Source organism: Rattus norvegicus, chromosome 7 (genome assembly GCF_036323735.1).
Source record: "Rattus norvegicus strain BN/NHsdMcwi chromosome 7, GRCr8, whole genome shotgun sequence".
NCBI classification, from domain to species: Eukaryota; Metazoa; Chordata; class Mammalia; order Rodentia; family Muridae; genus Rattus; species Rattus norvegicus.
The window spans coordinates 134,245,255-134,268,044 of record NC_086025.1 but is presented as its reverse complement, the minus strand read 5'-3'; the positions used below and the strand labels follow the sequence as shown (position 1 = coordinate 134,268,044).

At 54.1% G+C, this 22,790-nt stretch overlaps 1 protein-coding gene across 4 annotated transcripts; it reads right to left on the bottom strand.

Annotated features, from left to right (window-relative positions):
- Nr4a1 (nuclear receptor subfamily 4, group A, member 1) lies at positions 1 to 20,892 on the bottom strand. Of its 4 annotated transcripts, none has more exons than XM_017595130.3 (8): positions 20,761 to 20,892; positions 16,468 to 16,584; positions 3,846 to 4,720; positions 2,923 to 3,052; positions 2,470 to 2,621; positions 1,898 to 2,100; positions 1,630 to 1,808; positions 1 to 837 (listed from the first exon to the last, which is right to left on the bottom strand). In XM_017595130.3, exons 3-8 carry the CDS (start codon positions 4,716 to 4,718, stop codon positions 581 to 583), a joined length of 1,794 nt encoding a protein of 597 aa, XP_017450619.1. In that variant the 5' UTR covers positions 4,719 to 4,720; positions 16,468 to 16,584; positions 20,761 to 20,892; the 3' UTR covers positions 1 to 580. The 4 variants fall into 4 exon arrangements, with proteins under 4 accessions (XP_017450619.1, XP_063120357.1, XP_006242420.1 ...); XM_063264287.1 differs by having other exon boundaries at positions 20,619 to 20,780; XM_006242358.4 differs by lacking the exons at positions 16,468 to 16,584; positions 20,761 to 20,892 and adding an exon at positions 14,283 to 14,551.
- Between the last annotated feature and the right edge of the window lie 1,898 nt (positions 20,893 to 22,790).

Here is a 22,790-nt window from a genome sequence, read left to right as displayed (position 1 = left end):
TTTCAGCTACATGTCTAGTTTTTATTTAATATATTAAATATATTAATCAGAAAAAGTCACATCCTATAAATCCAGGAAAAAAATACACAAATATAAATCAGAATCTGTCAATCACCTTCTTGAGTGACAGCTATGTACACATGGAAGGAGAGCGGAAGAGATCTCAAGTTGGAGGCTCGAGAGGCTTGCCCAGCTGGCGGGGTTGGGGGGCCCACCCTTCCTCTCAAACCCCCACCCCGACCTCTTCCTTTCTGTATTTACAGCAGCGTCAGCTTATATACAGCAGAGTGGTATGTGTTAAAAATGGTTTATCTTACAAAAACACGCGGAAGGCCAGGTCTGAGCTGGGAGGGATAAGAGAAATAGTGGGGTCACCCCCGTGAATACACACCCTCCCCCCCAGGTCTTGAGCTCTCTCTCTCTCTCTGTCCATCTTCTGGAATGAGGAGATACATCAGTCTTAGCTCAAAAAACAGGCTGGGGGGTGGGGTGGTCTGGGGGTCCGTGGGCTATGGGCTTAAAGGCACGTGGGTGACAAGAAGAACATGCACGTGAGTGTGCACGCGTGTTCGGGGCAGGGTCAGAAAGACAAGGTGTCCATAAAGATCTTGTCCACGATAGGTGGAGGGGGCACCAAGTCCTCCAGCTTGAGGCAAAAGATGCGCTGTAGGCCTTGGGTGCACAGAGTCCGGAGCTCAGGCAGTTTGCCCAGCAGACGTGACAGGCAGCTGGCCGGCTGTGGGTCTCCTGCCACGGCGGCCATGTGTTCCTTCAGACAGCTAGCAATGCGGTTCTGCAGCTCCTCCACCCGCCGAGGGTCCTGGAGGCCATGTCGATCTGCAGCAGGGAGTGTGGAGTTAGCTATCGGGTTGACCCCCCTCACCTCTCAAGCTCCCCCGACCCTCTAGCGTATCCTACAAGGAACCCATTTTCCAGACCAGTCGACATTTGAAACGAGTGTTAACAATGTTGCAAGGGAGAGACAGGCTCGGATAGTTTGAATTGCTAGCTGAGGTACAGACAAACAACACAAAACCCTAGCCTGGGTTTTCTGGGGTATAGGTTCCACGCTGTTCTAAAATCCTAGAGTCTCACAGGAGTGACTTCGGGCTACCACCCACCCCTTCAAGCTCCACCCAGCTCTTCTGATCTTGTTCTATCCCCTAAGAAGCCTAAGTGGAAATGGGAGCAGGAGCAGAAGGGACCCAGGCATGTCTACACCGAACACTAGAGCCCATACCCTGTGATACGCACACTAGAATCCACAACAGGAACGCCACTGTGTCTGGCAGAGTGGCTGCCTCTTACAGAGACAATAAGGAGGGGGCCTAACGGAGAGCCGATGCCAGTCCTGTTTCTGGACTGTGGCGCTGGCTATCCAAGTGCAGAATCTGAAACATTCATGTGTGCACTCTTCTGTGCCTTGTGAGGTGGACAGGAAGGTTTTAAAACAAACCCAAACCCTAAACTAGATGATGCCCAGCACCTACAGTCACATCCTGAGGAGTCTGGGGTCATTCAGAGGCTGATTTAAGCTTTTGGGGCGAGTAGAGCTAAGTCCCTATGCAGGTCCTGACATCCCAATGTTGCAGGCACTCTAGGGAGCCCAGTCTGGTACCTGCCACTCACCAGTGATGAGGACCAGAGCAGACAGGCAGGCAAAGGCAGGAACATCAACACCCAAGCTGTGCAGGGACCGTGAGAAGGCTAGAATGTTGTCTATCCAGTCACCAAAGCCGCGGGCACACTGCAGCCGGTGTAGCACCAGGCCTGAGCAGAAGATGAGCTTCCCCTCACCGGGCTTAGATCTGCGAGGAAGCAGAGGACAGTCAGGACCTCAGGGTACAGGCAGGCTGGGGCAGCAGGGCCAGGGTCAGGAGGATGGTGGGCAGCTTACCGGTAGGCCAGGCGGAGGATAAAGAGCTCCAGAAAGGCGGACTCTAGCAACAGGTCTTGGTCTCCTGGGGAAAGCTCAATGAAGCCCGGGATCTTTTCCGCCCACTTCCGGATGACGTCCAGGGAGCCAGAGAGCAAGTCATAAAATTGCTGCACGTCACCGGCATCTTCCTTTCCAAAGCGGGGCAGCACCAGTTCCTGGAACTGAATGGAACACAGGTTAAGTTCCACAGCAGGGCCTGCCCCACACAGCTGTGTCGAGCACTGGCTGCACAGTACAGCCTGCACCAGCTGCATTAGAGTCTCGTGCACTGGGACACCAGATCCAGGAGTGCAAAGGAGCCCCAGACTGGGCCCATGTGCTTGTCAATTCCCACAGGGAAACCCAGCGCTATGGTGGCTGTTTGTAATTTGCTCCCTGACCCCACGCCCACCACAGTGCACTTCTCCAACTAGCCAGCCCAGAGGGGATCCTTTTTCCTGATGTTGCCCTGGAGGGAGAGCCTTTCCTAACAGGCACAAAGGCATTGTGTTTGTTCTCAGGGCAGGGTGGATGGACAGGCAAGATCTCACCTTGGAATAGTCCAACTTGGCAGTGTTAGGCCCGGAGTCCAAATGTGCTCGAATGAGGGACGTGAGGAGATTGGTAGGGGAGGCATCTGGGGGCTGCTTGGGTTTTGAAGGTAGCCGGCCCCGCCGCCCCTTTAGGCTGTCTGTCCGGACAACTGCAGAGAAAAATAGGCAGTATTGAGAGAGGAGGCGAAGGGACGTGGAGAAGGGGCGGTCTTCAGTGCACACTATATACCCCACTTCTGAGAAGTCCGAGATGGGGAACCCAGACCATGGCAGGCAGGGACCCCACAAGGCCCTCCCCACCCACCCTCTCCAGAAAGCAGGTGGAAGCTACACCTGCATTTAGGAGCTGGAGTCTAAAGGTGGGGCTGGGAATTAGGTACAAATCCTGGTGAGCCCGGATGCCCCACCCCATCAGGTCGCCTATGCCTAGGGCACCATCTTGCCACCCACCTTCCTTCACCATGCCCACAGCCAGGCACTTCTGGAAGCGACAGAACTGGCAGCGGTTCCGCCGCCTCTTGTCCACAGGGCAGTCCTTGTTTGCCAGGCAGATGTACTTGGCACTTTTCTGTACTGTGCGCTGGAGGGGGGGGGGGGGGGGGGACACGGAACAGGCTGTCAGAGCATGAGGCTGGGGTGGGGGAGCCCAGGGGAGGGGACCGTCCAGATCCTGTGGCCAATGCAGACAAAAGCACTCTCTGTTCATAGCTATTTTCCTAACATTTGGGTGCAGGGGAGGGAGAATGGAGGGCCAGAGCAGGGAGAGGAGTCTGGGAGATACTGGAGGAGGTTTCTACCTCAAATGGAAGATCCCAGACCCCAAGACCAAAGACTAGGGACTCCCAAGGCCATCCAGACACCTTTTCTAACAGGTTGTCTGCGAGTGTCCACCTGTCCTTTCCTGGAGCACAGAGGAGAGAGCTAAGAGGGTGGAGGTGGGAGGGGAAGTCAAGCAGGCACCCAGCACTGGGACAAACACACAGCCTGTTCCTAAGTCCACCCCCAGCAAGAACCGAACCCTCTGCCTGTGTCCTTTCATCCAGTGCCAGGAACACAAGTGCCTGTGGCCCCCTCGCCCCCCAGGATGGGGGCGGGGGAGAGCCAGAGGCTGCCCACTAGATTTTCTGTTCCCGAGCACCACTGCAGGCCACACACACACCTTCTGCCCCCTTCCCCAGCTTTCTGCAGCCCTAGAGAGCTGTGTGCCCTGCTGAATTAGAAAGTCCCAGTCCCTAAGATAGTACACCTGTCCCCTTCCTGCAGGACAGAACCATCTGGGAAGGAACCTCAAGGGAGGTCACTACAGATCCCAACAGATGATCCACTCCATCCCCACCTCCAACAGGATGTAGTCGCTCGGAACAACAAAATACCTTGAAGAAGCCTTTGCAGCCCTCACAGGTGCGGACCCCATAATGCTGGCACGAAGCGTTGTCTCCACAGACAGCACAGCGGCCCTCACTGCCCCCTGAAGACCCACTGCGGGCCTTGGTGGAGGTTACGGGTGCGTCCAGAATGCCGGAAGTGTCACAGTTCGGAGAGGTGGGTGCCAAGCCCGGGAAAGCGGCTGGCACGGAATAGCTCTCCCCCTCCCCTAGCTGGTGGGTGGCTGGTGCTGGGAACAACTTCAGGGAACTCTGGGCCAGGCTGGGGCTGGGACCGGTGGGAGGACTGAAGGAGAAGAAGGTTGGAGGTGGCGGAGGCCCGGAAGCCTTGGGCAACTGCTCAGTCCATACCCGAAGGCCTTCATAAGTCTGGCTGGGGGAGAAGTGGCCAAATGAACCATCCCAAGGGGAGAGCTGGGATGGCTGGAAGTTGGGTGTAGGTGGTGACGGGGCTGAGCAGGGGCTTCCATAGTAATCAGAGCCACTGGAGGACAGGGTCTCGTCTAATGGGCCGCTCAGGGTGCCAGGGTAGCAGCCATACACCTGAAAGTCCTCAAACTTAAAGGAAGCCGACGCGGGAGAGGTGGCCGAGGACGAGGAAGAAGATGTGGAGGAGGCCGAGGAGCACGGCTGGGCTGTCCCCGGCAGCTGGTATAGGAAGGTGTCAAACTCTCCGGTGTATCCGCCGTCCATGAAGGTGCTGAAACTGGGCAGGGTGGCAGGTGCGGTGGGCGCCGTCTCGGGGCTGGCCAGGTCCATGGTGGGCTTGCTGAACTCAAGGGCCAGGGGGTCACCTGTCAGGTGGTCACGCGGTCCTGGGCTGGTTGCTGGTGTTCCATATTGAGCTTGGATACAGGGCATCTCTGGAGAGGGAGGAGACCCAAGGGAGGGAGGGAGAAGGAGGAGGGGTCAGTAAGGGAAGCCAGAAGAGTTGGTAGGACCCAGGGCAGCCAGGTGACAGGACCACAGAACCCAAGAATCCTAATGCTACAGCCCAAGCACTACCTCAAAGAGCCGCAAAGCTCATAGGCTGAGACCCCGTCCAAGAGGGCTCAGTCAGAAGACCGGCCACACCCCAGTGGGCCTGGGAACTAGGAAAGGCATCTATCCAGCATGTCCCCATAGGAACAGGGGGAAGCTGTGTTCCTGCAACCCACAACCTCCCTGTTCACAGGTGGGGGCTTGGAGAGGCAACCCACAGAGCTTCAGTCCACCCTCCATCCCCCCCAAGCAGATCGGCTGACTTTCAACCAGTCCCCGGCACACCCCAGGCTCTATACACCCCTCCCTTCCTCACCTCCCCACACAGTGTCTAGGAGACAGACATCCTGGAAATGGAGTAGAAGCTGTGGGTCAAGGTAAAACTATATCCCACCACAGTAGCCTTAGGAGAAAGCAGCCCCACCCCCTGCATGCTGATCCCACTGGCACCCCAACCTACCATCTGAGGCTATGCACCCACTCTGTACTTTCTGAGATGTTTCCAGGAGTGGGGGGTGGGGGGAACTAGGTCTCCTCACTATCCCCAGCTCCTCAACTGGGTTGGGCAACATTGTTACAGACTTTTAAATACCATACACTGGGGGCTGGAGAGATTGCCCAGTGGTTAAGAGCATGCACTCTCTTCCACCGGCCCTAAATTCAGTTTCCGGCACCTACATCAGGTGGCTCACAACCATCTGTAACTCTAGCTCCAGGACATCTGATGTCTCTAGCCTCATAGGACACCCATACTCACACACAGAGAAACACATATAAATGCAGTTAAAAACAATTTTAAAAATCAAAAATAAAACCTTAAAATACCATATACTGAAGGGAGGCCGGGAAACTGAGCGGGAAGGTCTAGAGAGAAGCCTCTGGACAGGGGAAAGCACAGCTTGCAACAGGACTTTCTCAACTAACCCAGTCATTTATCTTTTTTCTTAATTTTTTTTTTTGGTTCTTTTTTTTTTTTTTTTCGGAGCTGGGGACCGAACCCAGGGCCTTGCGCTTCCTAGGTAAGCGCTCTACCACTGAGCTAAATCCCCAGCCCCTTTTTTCTTAATTTTTATTTTTCATGTAAATCGGTGTTTCACCTGCATGTATGTTTGTATGAGGGTGTCAGATTCCCCCGGAACAGTAGTTACAGACAGTTGCGAACTGCCACGTGGGTGCTCTTAGCCACTGAGCCATCTCCCCAACTCCAAATCTGGCCATTTTATAACAGAACACTCAGAACCCAGCAGTAGACACAAGCTAATTAATTAGGCAGAATGGAGGGACCTACTAGTGGATGTGCACAGAGACAACCTGTCCCTGCTTGTGTCCCTTTGCTAAAGTAGATGTCTGTTTCCTGTAGTATCCAGGGTCTTGGCAAAAGGAACACACACCCCCCAATCCTGAAGCACCTGAATGACCAGAGATAGCTGGAGGAGGTCCTTAAGTTCACATCTGGTCTGAAAACCTGCAGAGGAGGCTCCAGGACCTAGTGTCCTTTTCCGCCTCCAAGTCTGGGGTCTGTACAGCCTTTCTAGTTGAGAAGACAAGCCACACAAACTGGAGCAGAGGGTGGGATGGGAAGAGACTGCCACCACATGCCGGACCTTGAAACCTTCTACTCCCAGTATTTCTCCCATCCCCTTCCCACCCCTGGGTGCTCCTCTGCTCCCCGGACAGGACAGTTCCTCTGCTGGCCGGGCAGGCATACAACTTCCCTGAAAACAGTGGCCTCCCACCCCAACCCAGTTCCAGCCCTGCCTGCCTGCCGTGTGGCAAGTCCTTCAGGCATACAGCACCTGGGAGAAATAAATATGGCCACTTCTGCCTCTGTTTGCAAGAAGAAGCCTGGGCAGGGATGGGTTGGGGGTGGAGGAAGGAGGGTGGCAGCCAGTCAGGACTGGGCATTTGTTCCAGCTCCATTCAAATCCTGTTTCTCCACTTGGACATCCTACATCCGGATCAACCCCCACCAATCTACCCTGCTTCAGGCAGATAGTCGGCAACACAAGATACAGACCTGCATCTAGCCTCCTGGGGGTGGGGGTGGGGTGGGGGGTGGGGGTGGGGGGGAGGGTGTCTCAAGGAGGAGGAAGAGGCGGGGTTGAAGGAGGGAGTGGGAGAATCCGGCTTGGGGCAGGTCCTTGGCAACAAGGTGGCTTGCACCTGTTAGGTGAACAAGCTGGTAGGCTGCACCCTGCCTAACAGATTCAACAGAGACCACTGGGGTCTGCAAGCCTGTCCGGGATGACAGAAGGGTTCTCCCCAAGTCGGTAACACACCAAGACTCCATCTCGAGCAACTTCCACCTAGTCTCCACGTGCCCCTTTCCCTGACTGCACCAGGTTACTGCTATGTTTCCTTCTAGATACTCTGACAACTGAATCTAACACGGCAGTTACCCAGCCAATCTGGCTAGCCATTTCCTTCAGCAATCCCCAGGTCTTCCAGCGCCGTTCAGACAGAAAGTTCAGTAAGGGAATCAGAAAATGTAAGTACTGCCTACGAAGTTTTAAGTAAACACTGGGGAAAGGGACTGAGAGCCCGGGAAGGAGAGCCGTGGAAATCCAATCTTACTTGTACTTGCATGGGTCCCAGCAACGCTGACGCTCAATGTACCTCTCCCTGCCCCATGCTCAGACAACCTCAACCCTGCAATCAACACCCAAACCCAGAATACAGAATGCCTCACACTGGGCATCCTAGCGGGGAAAAACTCCAGGAGGACAAGCCTCCACTACCTACCGGCACCAAGCACCTTGCAGACCCTTCGCCCACTTCCTAAAACCTTAAGCCCGCGCTCACCCTACTCCAAGAGCTATCCTTTAATACCAAAATGCACCCTACACACCCCTCCTCGTAAGCAGACCCGAAAACCCTTTCCGCCCGCGCGTACACTCCATCTCTTTCATGCACTACCCCTAGAAACAGATGCACGCTCCCTGCGGAGTACCTACCCGGCCGGCTCCCGCTCCCCGTGGCCGGGACCAGCGACCCAGGACCCAGTCGCAGTCTGGTTCCGCGTGCGCTCTGCAATCCTTCTCGCACACTACCCCAACTTTCGCAGCCTCCTGCACTGGGGCTCCCCTGGCGAACCCGACCCACCTCTTAAGCGCTCCGTGACGCATGGAGAGGGGCGGGGGCGCCACTGACGCACACGGCCCGGCGAGCTTTGGCCATACAAGGGCGCGGGGGGCGGCGCGGTTCCGGCGGGAGGCGGCCAGGAGGAGGCGCGGGGACGGGGAGCCCGAGGGGGCGGGGCGAAGAGGGGGGGCCTGGAATGTCTGCGCGCGTGACGCACGCGGGGTTCCATTGACGCAGGGAGCGCGGATTGTTTGATCTATAAATAGTTTTCCTCTCGCCCGCTGCACCGGCTAAATATAGCAGCTTCCAGACCCACTAGGCTCCCCAAGCCGGACTCCGGATCGGGTCCCGGGGTCCGAAATAACCGACCAGGAGGAGGGGGTGTTGTAAAGCCGCGCCCGCAGGGCTTCCCCAGAGCAGGATCTCCTCCCCTCCAGCTGCTCCTGGTGCCAACAGCGCCCTCTCCTTCCTGCCCACCCCTACCCCAAGCCCTGCTCCGCCTTTGTCGCTTTCCCAGTCAGTCCCGGACACCTACGGTGTCATTCTCTGCCACTCTGGGCAGCCAGGGCAGTTCAGGGCTGAGGCAAGCAATTCTGGGACACACCCAGAAGAGAGGTGGGCTGGGCCCGTGCCTCTGCCTTGGTAAGGTGCGCTTGATAAGTCTCGCCTAGCAGGGTCTCTAGCCCCAGGAATGACAGTTAGAACCCCAGTTTCACTGCTGACTACGGGCGATCTGGCCTTCAAAGCCCCTTCCGAAAGGGCATGGCTTTGCCAGGTTTGGTCAACAGGTTCTGCTCTACACTGATGCTGGTTTCTCAGCGGTGGCCTCCCTAACCTCTCGCAGGATGGATGCACCCTAGTTGAGAAATTGCCGAATTTCGGAACCGGGTGGAGCCTGAGAAATCTTTCCAAATTCATGCCAACTCTTCCCCATTTTATAAATAGACTCAGAAACATAATGGCACACGTTCAAGGTCACTAAGCTAGGTAGTAGCACACTGGGGTCTAGAACCCAGGGCCATGCCCTCCATCTCCAAGGAACCCTTTCACACTGTCCTATCAATTTCTTGGTCCCAATCCCTGACCGGGACCACCTGCCTCCCCACTATCTGCTCCAGCAGTGAAGAGAGCAGCTTGTAACCAGTTACTGCTTGCAGAGAAGGGCCCGACCAGGGCTGTACTCAGAGTACAGACCAGGCTGCAGCTACGTGGAGCTGTCACCGTGCAGGTCACATCTCCATCCCAGTCTAAGCTTAAGGAGCCCTCGTTTGCTAGCAAGGTAAGAGAAATGAAGGAGTGTAGAGAAATGGTTCAGTGGTTAACTTTCCCCACTGGGAATTCTCTTTGCAGTTTCTCTGCCCCCCCCAAACCCCCAGTTTCTGCTGCCAGCCACAACCAATGCCATTCCACCAGTGCAGCAGACTAACCTAGACTATCCGATGACCTCCCATTCTGGCCATAACTGGTTTTTAAAACAGGCTAAGGGCATAGCTCAGTGGTAGAGCTCTTACCTAGTATTCGTAACTTGGAGTCCATCCCATCACCAGAAAAGACCTCCCCAATCAGCCTGCCATTTCTTCCTAATCACTGTCCCCTGCGTATGGGACAGCATCCATACATTGCTGATGTCGTTCAGCGATATGTTCAGAAGTTACCAGAACCCCCAGGCTAACATGAAGTCTTGCTGTGATTGAGTCCATGGCTCTGGGCTTCCCCAAGCCGCCTTCCAAAGAACACAAAGCCATCTAGGAGAAGATGAAGTGTGGACAGGATTGAAGCCAACTGGAGCCATCCTGGACCTTTCCCCCTACATCATCCATGGTTGCATTTTCCTTTCCTTGGGCCTTTGCCTAGAAGTTTACTTGGGCTTTCGTTGAAATACTGAAGCCATTGCTATCATTAATGCCGTCTCCGACTAAGACAGGATCCAGGGGTTCCATGAGGAAAAACTCCTTTGCTCTAAAGGATATGCAAACCTGACTCCCCACTTTATCTCTCCACCCAGCCCTGGATGCTTCCTTCTACACTCAAAATGTCTTTTTTTTTTTTTTTTCGGAGCTGGGGACCGAACCCAGGGCCTTGTGCTTGCTAGGCAAGCGCTCTACCACTGAGCTAAATCCCCAACCCCTCAAAATGTTTTTTTAATATGCCAGCAAGACAAGCCAGGAGGGCTCCCCCCCAACCCCAGCAAAGGCAGGTGCACTGCCCTGTCTTCAGCATGGTGAGTTGAAGCCTAGGCTCAGCTGGTCTCAAGTCTAGCGTTATCCTCCCTCCCCACCACTTTGCCTTCGCAAGAAGTGGCACAGATGGTCCTGAGGGAGAAGCTGACCGGTATGCAGCAGAGGATTCTGGAGCACACCCTCACTCAGGTCAATCTCCCTAAGCCACTAAGCATCGCATTGCAGAGGCTGCCTCCTTGCTGCTTCTGAGCTAGAGGGGGACCAGGGACGGCAGCTGCTACCAGGAAGTGTGATGCTGGATCTAAACTATCTAAACTCACTACACTCTGTCGTGGATACGGAGAAAGAGACGCTGTGTGGGACCTAGCACAGACAGAAGGAAGGCAAAACGGACGTGGGGGCATCCCAGGCTTCATCCCTGCAAGCCAGAGGCTGCCCAAGAACTCTAGCCCAGGGTTCCACAAGGTGGAGGAAGCAGGTGTATAATTGGTGCAAGCTTTGGGGGACCTAGAGCAAACCTGCTCCCAGACCGGGCAGAGGCCTCTCAGTGGACCACCAAGTCCTACTCTTAAGACTCAAACCAGCGGGCTGGAGAGATGGCTCAGTGGTTAAGAGCACCGACTGCTCTTCCCAAGGTCCTGAGTTCAAATCCCAGCAACCACATGGTGGCTCACAACCATCTGTAATGAGATCTGATGCCCTTGTCTGGTGTGTCTAAAGGCAGCTAAAGTGTACTCATATATAATAAATAAATAAAATATTTAAAAAAAAAAAAAGACTCAAACCAGGTTCAACTACTCACTGCGGGTAGGAGTAAGGAGAATGAGTAATGCTGGGACCTGTGTCCACAACTGGAGCTGAACACCCAAAACCTAGGCAGGGAGAAGAGCTAACATACTGCAGAACAAACCAGTGTTATCCAGCCAGACCCCACACCAGGGCCCAGTCTACCAATGCACCCTAGGTAAGGTACTTCAGCTAGTTCCTGTCCTCTCTGCAGTGCAATGTCAGTCACAGGCCTACCCACCACCCCATCCTTCTTCCCTCAGCTGGAATCAATGACCGGCCTCCTTCAGCTCCTGGGCTACCCGATTCCCTAAGAAGCCTTTTCTCACTGGTATAAGGAGGAAAGTCCAGAAGCAAGATACTAACCAAGGGCCAGACTTTGTGCCAAGGTACTACACTTGAATTCATCATTCTTCCCGCCCACCCCGACCTTTAAAATTACAACCTGCATCTTATAAACAGATCCTCTTGGGGTTGGGGATTTAGCTCAGTGGTAGAGCGCTTGCCTAGCAAGCGCAAGGCCCTGGGTTCGGTCCCCAGCTCCGAAAAAAAGAACCAAAAAAAAAAAAAACCAAAAAAAAAAAAAAACAACAACAACAACAAAAAAACAGATCCTCTTAACTCCCATTTCACGCTGCCCCCACTGCTTTGACTCCGATGGCTGTAAATGCAACCGCAGAAGCGGATCAGACCACAGTGTGTCACAGGTGTTTCTGAGGGAGCCTTGGATGGGGCTGCAGGCATACCCGTTCCTGATTTGGACATTTGGAATGCTGGAGCCTCAAATGTGTTGGCCCTAGAGAGGTCGGTGATCAAACTATCTTCCCAGCTTTCAATCTATGACAGCAGCAGTCCTCAACCTGTAAGTCACGACCCCATTAGGGCCCAAACAACATTTTCTCAGGGGTCACTTTAAATCTGAAAACACAGATATTTATATTATGGTGCATAACTGGCAAAGTTACCATTATGAAGTAGCAGCAAAAATAACTGTATGGTTGGGGGACACCACAACATGAGGAACTGTATTAAAGGGTCACAGTGTTAGGAAAGTTGGGAGCTGCTGATTTAAGTGAATGCAGATGCGGCCGGACTTGACTGGGTTCAAGTTCTTTCAAGGGCACGCTTCTGAAATCACAGTAGCTGTTTCTCAGTATATCATCAGTTACTCAGAACAGGGAGTAAGGAGGCGCTGCAGCATGACATCAGAAAAACATGGCGGCGCACCTCTGTGGTCCTAGCACTGAGGCAGGAGGATCACCGAAAGTTCAGGGACAACCTGAAACACATAAGCAAACTTGGTCTCAGAAAATGGGGTTGGGGAGAACCCAGGATGGTAGGGGTTACAGACTCTCTCTAGGGGGGCACACCTCCATGTGTCTCTCCCCTTCCTGCAGAAAGCTTTTCCTGCTATGGCCTTTACTCCTCAATAGTAAGTAGCCTGAGCTAGAGATGTCCACCATCATTCCTCTGCGGAGTTGGGTAAACAGGGAATAGGGGAAGTGGATTCACACAGCCCTTTCCCACGATGCCCCTTGGGCAGGGCCCCATCCTGTAAAGCAGAGGGCAGGAACCTCCCTCCTTTTACTAAGACCGTCCCCACCCACAACCCCCATGCTCTTCCCATGGGGGTGGGTCAAGGGAGTAAGCCTTGTTTCCTCGGCTGAGAAGTAGCCCCGGGAGCTTCCCCTGTGCAGCCCCAGAGCCTGCAGCCAGCCCTGACCAGGCCACTTCCGCTTCCTGCCCTGGCGGTGGGCATGGGGATTTGTATTGTGGGCAGGGACGTGCTACCTGCTGCCTCAGGGGCCTCCCAGAGCAGCTCTGGGAACCCAGGTGAAGGGTCAAGACCAGGTCTCCAGCCCTAATTTCCTGGTCCTTCTCTCGCTCCCCAAAAAATCAGGTTTCCAGTTTGAGTTCCCAGGTTAGCCCATGAGGCCTGTGTCTTTACTCCCTCAGTACGGCAAGCTATGGAAGAGCTACCAAAGGTATCTTGCTCTAAGTCAGCAAATCTCTATGTAGTGAAACCTGGCCAGGTCCTATAGCCCTCTGGGGAGACCATAAGTTCCATGGTGGGGAGTTCATTTCACTAAAGGGAGAGAAAGGCTAAACCCCCGAACAGAGTACTTAGATCTGGATGTCAGGAACTGGCAACAGAAACCTGAGAGTGGCAAGGGACAGGCAGGGACAGACTAAGGACCAGGGTTACGCTCTCCCTGAGACCTGAACAGTAACCCCATCCCCTCTGAGGGCCTGAGAGAAAGCAGGAGCAGTAAAGTTCTATCCAGGAGCTCTCTCTGTGGAAAGGGATCCATTAATACGCGGGTGGGGGTGTTATTACTGAAGGAAGTCGGCATAGCCACAGAGGCTACCTTCAGTCCAGTGATTTTTGCTTCCCATCTAAGATCTCCCAGGCAGAAGAAACTAATAACACGGTATATAGGGATAAGATTAGACCTCAAGAGGAACTGTCAGGCAGAACAGGAAAGCATAGAAGAGCTCGAAGTCCTCTGGGAAAGGCTACTCATTTCTCCCTCCTTACAAGCTCTTTGGGTGCATCTCCACTGGCCAGTTTCCCACCTCAGAGGGTCTTCCGCTACCTTACCGAATGCCCACACCCACCAAATTCCCTTAGCCCTGCCCAAGGTTTCCCCACCCAACCTCCTCAGCACAAAGTCGAATTCCAAAATAAAACCTCCCCGATAAGGAACCTCAGCCGGAAGACTACCACACTTTCCTATTGTTAAAGTATTTTTAGTGGCAGGCTCTGGATTCAGTTAGAGACTCATGTTCAGAAAGGGGAAACTTTTTTTTTTTTTAAGGGGAGGAGGAGAGCTTAGGAGCCTCCCACGAAAGAGGCTGCCTCTGGCCCAGGTCCCTGGGAGCATGTTTGAGGCAAGCTGGCTTCGCTACAGCCCCGCTTCTCAGCACCCAAAGCACCTGGGACAGACAGAAGGCAGAGCAGACTAGAGGAGGATTAGCAAGAAGTCCCCGGGCAGCCCAGCCGCAGGGAGAGAGGACAGGGAGAGAGCAACCTTAAGATAAGCCAGCAGACAGACACCCTGCTTGCTCCTCTCTCCCTCTGCTTGAGCAACCCGAAGGCCTCCACCAGGCAGTAAAGACAACCTGTGGGCAGTCTGTGAGGAAAGACAGGGCAAATCTGTCCCCATGTCCCCAGTCAGTCCCAAGTCTGACTTCCACCACCAAGTGCAGCCAAGTCGCATTCTCTGTCTCCAGGACTCCCAACCACTCTCTCTTCCTCTCTCTTCCCCTTCCCTCAAAGTCAAAGGATCTAGCCTGCCACTTACAGTGGAAAACATCTGGCAGGATGGGCAGTGGGGAGAGATCCAAACAGCTCGGGGTTTTTTTGCGCCTCTGTGTCCCTAGTCCCCAAACTTACCAGTGTGTATCTTCACAGACCCAGGGGGCAAAAGAAGAATCCAGGGTTAGTTGGGGGGGAGGGGTCTTTTCCACAGCCTCAAGGAACCCAGTGGGGAGCTGTGACAGCTGGCCAGCCTGTCCTTCCCAGCTGAGGCCATGCACTGGCTGAGCAGACTCTGGATGGGAACTGTCTCCAAGTCAGTGTGTCCTCTTCTGTTTATATAGCAGAAACCAGAGCTGGCCTCTGGGGACCGGGAGAGCTGCCTCAAGGCTCTCTTGGCTAGGACCTGACTTTGGCCCAGGTCAGCAAGAGCCCAAAATAGTCAGCTGACGGGAGCCCCAGAGTGAGCATGACCCTGGTCCCGTGCCCAGGCCTGGCAAACAGGTGCCCACGTCACAAGACTTGCAGCTCTAACACTCACGGGGCCCTGGCTGGCAGCCCCTTAGGGTGGCAATATATTCGACATGGGAATTCCACCCAGTCACATCACCCAGACAACAGAGCAGACATGAGTGCTGCCCCGACAGGAAGGCTGTGTCTTCAGGAAGCCAGGAGTGGGCTGGGAGGGGGGTAGAAATATGGGCCAAGAGGAGGGAGACACCTGGCCACTGCTGTCACCCCAACTCACATGCTCCCTAAGTCCAGATCTCTGCTGACCAGGGCTACCTGCTCCCTCCACCTCCAGTAATTCTCCCTGTCCCCAACCCAGCTTGGTGTTATGAACCCCACTGCCAGCAAGAAGCTGGATCCCAGGTGTACACTCAGCCCAGCTCCCAGGAGCCAGGTTTCCCAGGCCTCTCTCGCTTTCCTCTAGGCTGACTGCATAGTGTCTTTCCTATCTCCAAGAGACTCTGCACCCTAATCACCAGATCCACAGGACTGAAGACACTGAGAGAGAGAGAGAGAGAGAGAGAGAGAGAGAGAGAGAGAGAGAGAGAGAGAGACCATGAGCAGTCTTAAATCATCTAGAACAGTTGTTCTCAACCTGTGGGTTGGGGACCCCTTTGGAGGCCAAATAACCCTTTCCTAGGAGCATCAGAAAACAGGGATAAGTTCATTACCATTCACAACAATAGCAAAATCACAGTTAAGAAGTAACAACAACAACAACAAAAAGAAGTAGCAACAAAAATAATTGTATGGTGTGGGTACATACTACATAGTAACCATATTTTTTTTTTTTTTGGTTCTTTTTTTCGGAGCTGGGGACCGAACCCAGGGTCTTGCGCCTCCTAGGTAAGCGCTCTACCACTGAGCTAAATCCCCAGCCCCCATAGTAACCATATTAAAGAGTAGCAGCGTCAGGAAGGTTGAGAGGCACTCATCTAGAGTTTCCCAAACCTGAGGAACTGCTGCTTGAAATGGCCTTATGCCCCAAAGAAAGAGGAAGAGATTATTGGGGCCTACATCCAGGGTGCTAGCTCCCCTAGGCATGCTGATCAAATTTTAGGGGCCCTTAGCCCCATCCCAGCATCTCAGGGCCCTGTAAGAAAGCCCTTCCCCTCCTCTACAGATCATCCATCTGGAGAAGGGTGTCCTCAACCATCAGTCAGCCTCTGGGCTCCCCAGGAGCCCCACAGACCTGGATTCTCCATTTCAGCACACACTGCCTCCCTCCTGGTGGGACCATGAGAAGCCTAGTCCCCTGCAATGCAGTAAGTGGAGGAGCAAACCAAGGACTCAGGTTTGGCCTCAGGTCAGGGACTTTCCTTCTCTAGAATACTGGATGAACGCTGCTATGGTGACAGGGGTGGCCCCCACGCTTGGCAGGTATAGTCCAGGACTTGCACCTCCCCAGTGCACCCTGGAAACAGGCCAGCCCTCAAACCCACATGGCCCTGCTACGCTCTCAGCCCTCAGCTACCCACCCCACCCTTCGGCTTCCTGGAACCATGCACAGGCTGCCCCGAGAGCAGCTGTCACCTCACCCAGCCATGAGACCAGGACCCAGAGCTCCAGCCTAAGCTGTTAAGAACATAAGGCTTCCCTGTCCCCACCCCCGCATCATCACCCCACGTCTGAAGAAATCAGATGTTCCCATGCTTAGCAACCTAGCTCGCCCGCCGCCTCGCCTCGGCAGGGCTTCCCCCTCCAGCCCCCAGACCACATCCTCTCCAAGCAGCCCTGCACCCACCTCTGCCTCCATCGTACCCCACCTGCTCCAGGGCCCCAGGGGTGCACCAAGGACAGCAGCAATACTCACCACTCCGGGTGGGCCAACAGGACTGTCAACATTCACACCATCCCTTCGGCCTTCAGGGCCCAGCAGCTCAGTCAAGTCACCAAGGAGGAGCAGGGGCTGGCCTCTGTCCATGGTGGCCTACGGAGGAATTAGCGTTAGTGAGGAGCAAACAGCCTTCAGGGGCCATGCTCCGGAAGACAAAATGGCTGGAAGACAAGGAGACAGAGCAGAGGCAGGATCCAGGTCACAGCGGGGACAAGACAATCTGGGCAATGGGCTCTGAGGGATGTGAAGGTGGTCAGAACTGTGGACCACAACCGAGCATCTCAGAGCCAGGAAGGCATCCTATCTCTGCCGCCATGCCTGTTTCCTTCCTGCCTGAAGCCCCTGGGAATACTGGGATGTGCATCAGACAGAAAGTGGCCCCTGCTAGGACAGACAGAGCACCTGTCCTTCCTTACAGGACTCCAGCTTAGTCCTACAGCCCAGAGGTCTCCAGAGGACAAAATTCTTTGCAAGCCTCTCTGGTCTCAAGCAAGGAGACTCTTCTGAACTCCTATGATGGGAACCCAGACCTTGAGCATGAGGTGAGGTGAAGGGCATCAGACTACCTAGGTCCCAATCGTGGCTCCAGCCCACCACGGTCCCTCAACAAATGAAGCAGTCTTTTCCCTGCTTCTCTGTTACAGAAGAAACCACGACATGTAATTGGTATCTCAAAAAGCAGCAGCTGCAGGCTGTTACTAGTTTAAAACACAGAGGATTTATACAGAATGGGAGGCACAGACAGGGGGAGCTCTGCGAGTTCAAGGCCAGCCAAGGCTACCTAGGGAGACCTATCACAGAAAAGAGAGCCAAGCACACGTATCACTACCTATCATCGTTGGGAGATCTTAAATGAACACATGCAAAAGGTGGGCCTCTTAACACAGCCAGTAATCTCAGCATGTCTGGAGACCAAGGCAGGAGGATTACAACTTCAGGGCCTGTCTGGACTACAGAAGGAGTTCAAGGCCACTCTGGGCAAGTCAGTGAGAATCTCTCCTGAAATAGAATAGGTTGAGACAACAGTAAAGGGCTTGCTTACCAGGGGCAAGGTCCTAGGTTCAATCCCCAGCAAGGAAACAGGGAGAGGTACAAGAAGCGGAGAAGGAGGTAAAGCAAGAGGAATAAGAGAGGGGGAAAAAAAGAAAAAGAAATGGCCAAGTCCAGACTCGGTCTCTGTCCAGGACACATCTGGGCATCTGGTCTCTGATTCAAGCAGAAGCCAGTGCTATACCAGACCCTAACCTTGAGCTCTCCTCTGGCACTGGCCATGGTCCCTGACCACACCTCTCCCTCCCTTCCCCTTCTCCATCATTCTCCTTTCCCTCTCGAGCCCACAGAGAGCACAGAGTTAAGCAGAGCAGTGCCTTCGAGCCATTGGTCATTGTTGTTGGAGGCCAGAGGGTGGGAAAGGAGAAGTAGGTATTTCCACAACAGTAGGTGGAAGGACCGAGAGAGGGGAAGGCCCATGGGTGGGTCACATGCTCCTGACCTCTGCCCCAAGGGCACCAGCTAAGGGATGCTCTTGAGACTCAGATACCCAGATTCTCCCTCATCTGTGGTAGAGCACCTGCCTAGCATGCACAAGGCCCTGGGCTTCATTCTCTAGCACCCCTCACACAGAAGGCTAACAGCCAGAAGTGAAGGCCACGAGTGAAGCTCAGGATAGGGAAGCCTAATGGAACAGCTGAGGCACTGCTAGCCAGGAACAGAAGGCAAGCAGGAGACAAACCTGCCACCAAGAGGGAGTGTGTCATCGTCCCCCGTGCACCAGAAACGGAACAAACACTGCCTGTCATCCTAAAGTGGACTGACCCCCTGCCCCCACAGGTCTGTATCTTCTGTCGACACAGGGGACAGAACCTGGCACCTTGTCCCCAGAAAGTGACTGACAGCTCTGAAGAACAGGTGTCTTATCCCATCGCCTGTCCCTAGATCAGAACTCCCTCCTAACAGTCACATGGTCGGCATTCCTGAACTACTAGGAGCAAGGCAGTGTGCCCAGGACAGGGGAAGACCTGGGAGCCCTTGAGATTTTGAGCAAGCCAACACTGGGGCCCGGCTGCAATGGGACTGCACCAGTGGCTGTGTAGAGGGCAAACCCAAGGCTGAGGCAACTCAAAAGAGGGAAGGTGGCCTCTAAAGGCGGGTGTGCATTGGTACCAGGTCCTATTGGTCCCCCCATCCATCCCTCCCCCTAGTCGCAGGGTTCTTCCTTCACCACCACAGCCTTAGCATTGGCTGTTCCCTCCATTGGGGAAGTTACTGTTCCTCATCTGCCTACCTGCCTGCCTGTCTGTCTGTCTGCTTCCTCCCGGTGTATCAGGGTTTCCATTTCATCTAACCTTCTCAAAGACCTATTCCTGCCACCTCACCCCAACACTAACCTGTTTTCACTCCACCCAGGACTGACTTCTCACTTGTGTATCATCTATCTCCCTACTAGAAAACAATGTCTGCCCAGCACCACGACTACAGTTTGAAACAGATGGGCAGGTGCTAGGGCTTGTAGGGGTGAGGGGCAAGAGTTGACCAACACAAACCTCCATTTGAGCTGGGTCAGGAAGACCATCCAGAGGAGGAGAACATCCCAGCTAAGGAGCTGTCTCATCCATCTTCCCAATAGATATGGAAATCTTCCTTTTTGCTTGAATCATAATTTTGAATCAGAAAAAGCTGACCTCTAGGATCCCAGCGCCTGTAGGAACTGGCCAGAAACCTGCTAAGCCCTTCTTAGGAAGCAGTCAAGTGTTTTCTTGACTAAGATCTCCAATTGCCACAAGGCATGGACGGCAGGGCTCCTAAAGCCCTAAGGGATCTGGACACAGCTCCACACTGAACAACAGGCACAAAATAAAAGCACCAATTAAAAACTTTACTGACGAGGATGCCCTTGCTGGGCACCAATTGGTCCTGCCAGGGATCGATCCCCCCCCTCCCCCAGTGAAGGGGAATGTCAGGGCGGGGAGGGGCAAGGGGTGGGCAGATGGGTCAGGGAACGCCCTCATAGAAGAAGGGGCAGTCGGGATGGGATAAGGGGTGTATGGACCGGAAACCATGAAAGGGGATAACATTTGAAATGCAAATAAATAAAACAAAATATCCAATAAAAAAAAATAACTTTACTGACATCTCATCTCACAGTGCTACAAGAAAGGAATCTTTTTTTAATTCACCGAGAAAGACCAGGCCTAGAAATGGTTTAAAAGCTAGCAAAGCTATTTAATTAGAACCCAGGCATCCCTTCTGTGCGGCTGTTAGCCCTGTGTAGTGGGAACCCTCTCCACTGCGTGGAGTAGTCGGAACCCCTCCTAAAGAACAGCTCTCTGGCTAGGTGGGTGAGCTTCTAAGTCAGGCACGGGGCCTGCACGCCTGAGTTGACAGTCTTACCTCCAAACAAGGCCTCACCATTTCTTTCTTTGGTTCTTTTTTTTCCAGAGCTGGGGACCGAACCCAGGGCCTTGCACTTCCTAGGTAAGCGCTCTACCACTGAGCTAAATCCCCAGCCCTGGCCTCACCATTTCTTACCAGAGCCATTCACCTCACCCGTGGAGGCCGCACAAACACCATCATTAAAAATCATGACCTTGGGGGCTGGGGATTTAGCTCAGTGGTAGAGCACTTACCTAGGAAGCGCAAGGCCCTGGGTTCGGTCCCCAGCTCCGAAAAAAAGAACCAAAAAAAAAAAAAAAAAAAAAAAAAAAATCATGACCTTACAGCACAGTACACTGTCATTCTTAGCCCTGCTCGCGACAAAGCTTGGCTTCACTGTCAAGTCTTTGCCCAAGTCAGTGATCTGAACGTTCCCCTTGGAGGCGATGCCCCAGTGCAGGTAGAAAGAGCCCCGGGTCCATCTGTACCTTTGGACACCTGTTGGAAACCTGCCTACCAGAGCATGCATGCCCATGATACTAACCCCAAACCCAGGTCACTTGCCATGAAGCCACCTCTAGTTTCTCTGGTCACTTATCGATAAACAGACGCGGAAGGTGAGGGAAATGTGTCCAAGGATGAGGCATGCATCCATGCAGACCACCCTCTAATGCCACCGCTGCTTCCAAGCCCGAATGGATGCCTTGGCAGCCTCTCCTGCACTAAGTGACCCTGGGTTGCTGGCTCCCGCACACCAGGATGTGGAGGCACTGTCTCCGACCTGGCCGAGTCCAGCCAACGCAGCTCACCCGCCCCGCCGCCCCCGGGGCGGGCAGGAGGGGACCTCGTTGACCCACACATCGGCGAACACAGGTCCCCGCCGCCCGGGCCCCTCACCTGGCCCCGCGGGCTGCGCTCGCGTCTCCGCCCGCGCCTTCCGGGCTCGCGCCCCGCTCGGGCCCGCAGGGTCGCCCATGCCGGGTCGCCGCCGCCTCCCGCTCCCGTCGCGCCGGGCGCCCCCGCCCGCGGTTCCGGCCGCGCCCCGCGCCCCCCGCCCCCGACTCCTCCCCCGGCGGGAGGCCGGGCGGGGACCGTGACGCGCGCCCATTGACGTCTCCGGAATCCCGGCGGCGGCGGCCGACGCAGCCTCATCAATGGGCTAAAAATAGCGGCGCCCGGAATAGCCTCGAGCGCCCCGCCCCGCGTCCCCCGCCTCCCAAAGCTCTCCCGCCGCACACCCCGTTACATAACGCGCCCCTCCCGTGGCCAGGGTAGGGTTGCTGTTTCCAGGTGAGCCTCTGCAACCTCCAGGACATCACCCTGACACCCAATTCATGAATAAATCTACCCGGGGATTTCCCCTGAACACTAGGTGGAAAAACTGAGGCCCAGAGGGGTTCGGCTGCTACCCAAAGTCACACAGCAATTAGGCTAGGGAGGTCAGGAACCCAGCCTACCTATCAGCCCGTGAGACTGTGTAACACCCCAAGGAGAAGGAACAAGGGAGCAGGGTACAGGACTTCCACGGGAGAAGACACCTAACAGAGAGAACTACTGAGATGGTGCAACTGTCTCAAGAAAAACTTTTGAGGCAGGAGTACTCACTGGTTTGGCTGCTCACATAGGCCTGTGTGACCTAAGGCAAGTCGAATAACTTCTCTGAGACTCAGCATGTTTCCTGAGTAGTCTTTAGCCTTTTGTAGTGACCAGATCAGAGAAGCTGTGCAGTCCATAGTCTTGCACACAGAAGGGGCTCACACTTAATTTGTCCTGTTCTTCTATGGACCTTGTGGTCTACCGTGCAGCGCCTCCTATGACTACCATGGCTAAGCAGTCCTCCCTGCGAGACCTTTGGGATAAGGGGTCAGGTTGGTCCTAAGCTTTGGAAAATGAGAGGACCATTCTCTCCTGAGCAAGCCCTTCTCTCCAACAGCTGTCCATCCCAAAAGGCCACACCAGAAGCCTGATGTGGGACAACACTTTTCCTGGGGAGATGCAACGCATCTACTCACCTCAGATACAGAACCCAAGACAGATCAAAGTACACCACCAAAGTCCAACTTGATGAACCAATGATTTTTATTGGGGTTACTTACTTACAGGAGCAGGAAATGACTCAAAGACAGCTGCATCACCAAAGCCCACCCAGCATGCATGACAGTTCACAAAGCTGGGAACCCGGAGTATACTGCACAGCCCTCAGGCAGCTCAACAGGTTGTAGTGTCCTTCCAGGTGTCTTGCTGGTCTAAACCTCTTCTAGACATCCAGGCAGCTGGTCTGGTCTCAGAATCTTCTTTATAGCTCACCTTGTACGAATCTTCTCCGGAGCTCAGATTCAGTGCCTCTGAGAGGGGCTCAGCTTTGTTTACTCTAGTAGAGAGGAGCCTAGTGAATCTGGTTGGTTTCAGTTACTTCCTGAAGTTATCTTGAGCTGTTCCTGTTCCTTAAAGAGCTTCCTTGCTTCTCTGTTTCAGTCTCAGAGGAAGCAGTTACACAACACTCTACCCCTTCCTTAGGTTCTTTTTTGCCCCTCTTCTGAGATGATCCCAGAGCCTTGGAAGGACTATTGATGTCCACCTATGGCTAAGAAAGAGGCCACTGTGCCACAGTGACAGTCCCTTGTTCTCAGTTGCTTCACCAGTGACTGAGTTAACAAATGCCTTAGGAGGCAATCACACACTGGCAGTGTCACAGGCCCAAATCCCAGCAGTTAGTAAAACAGAATTAGCTGCTTCCCTATTAGGACTTTTGACCTCCCCGGACACAGGATTTGTCCTGACTTTTGTACCAAATGTGAACTCCATCTTGTGGAGAGGGCCTTAAATTGGATTGAAGGCTTAATTGGTTTCTGTAATCCTTGGTCATGCTCTCTGAGCCATTAGATTTCCATATCCTAGATCTCCCTACTTCATACCTGATAAACTCA

Excerpts from the sequence above, each read along its gene's own strand:
- Nr4a1 (XM_017595130.3), bottom strand. The coding sequence starts at position 4,718 with ATGCCCTGTATCCAAGCTCAATATGGAACACCAGCAACCAGCCCAGGA. Across the intron at positions 3,053-3,845 it reads GCTGCAAAGGCTTCTTCAAG|CGCACAGTACAGAAAAGTGC; the intron begins GTATTTTGTTGT and ends CCCCCCCTCCAG. Across the intron at positions 2,101-2,469 it reads CCAAGTTGGACTATTCCAAG|TTCCAGGAACTGGTGCTGCC; the intron begins GTGAGATCTTGC and ends TGTTCCATTCAG.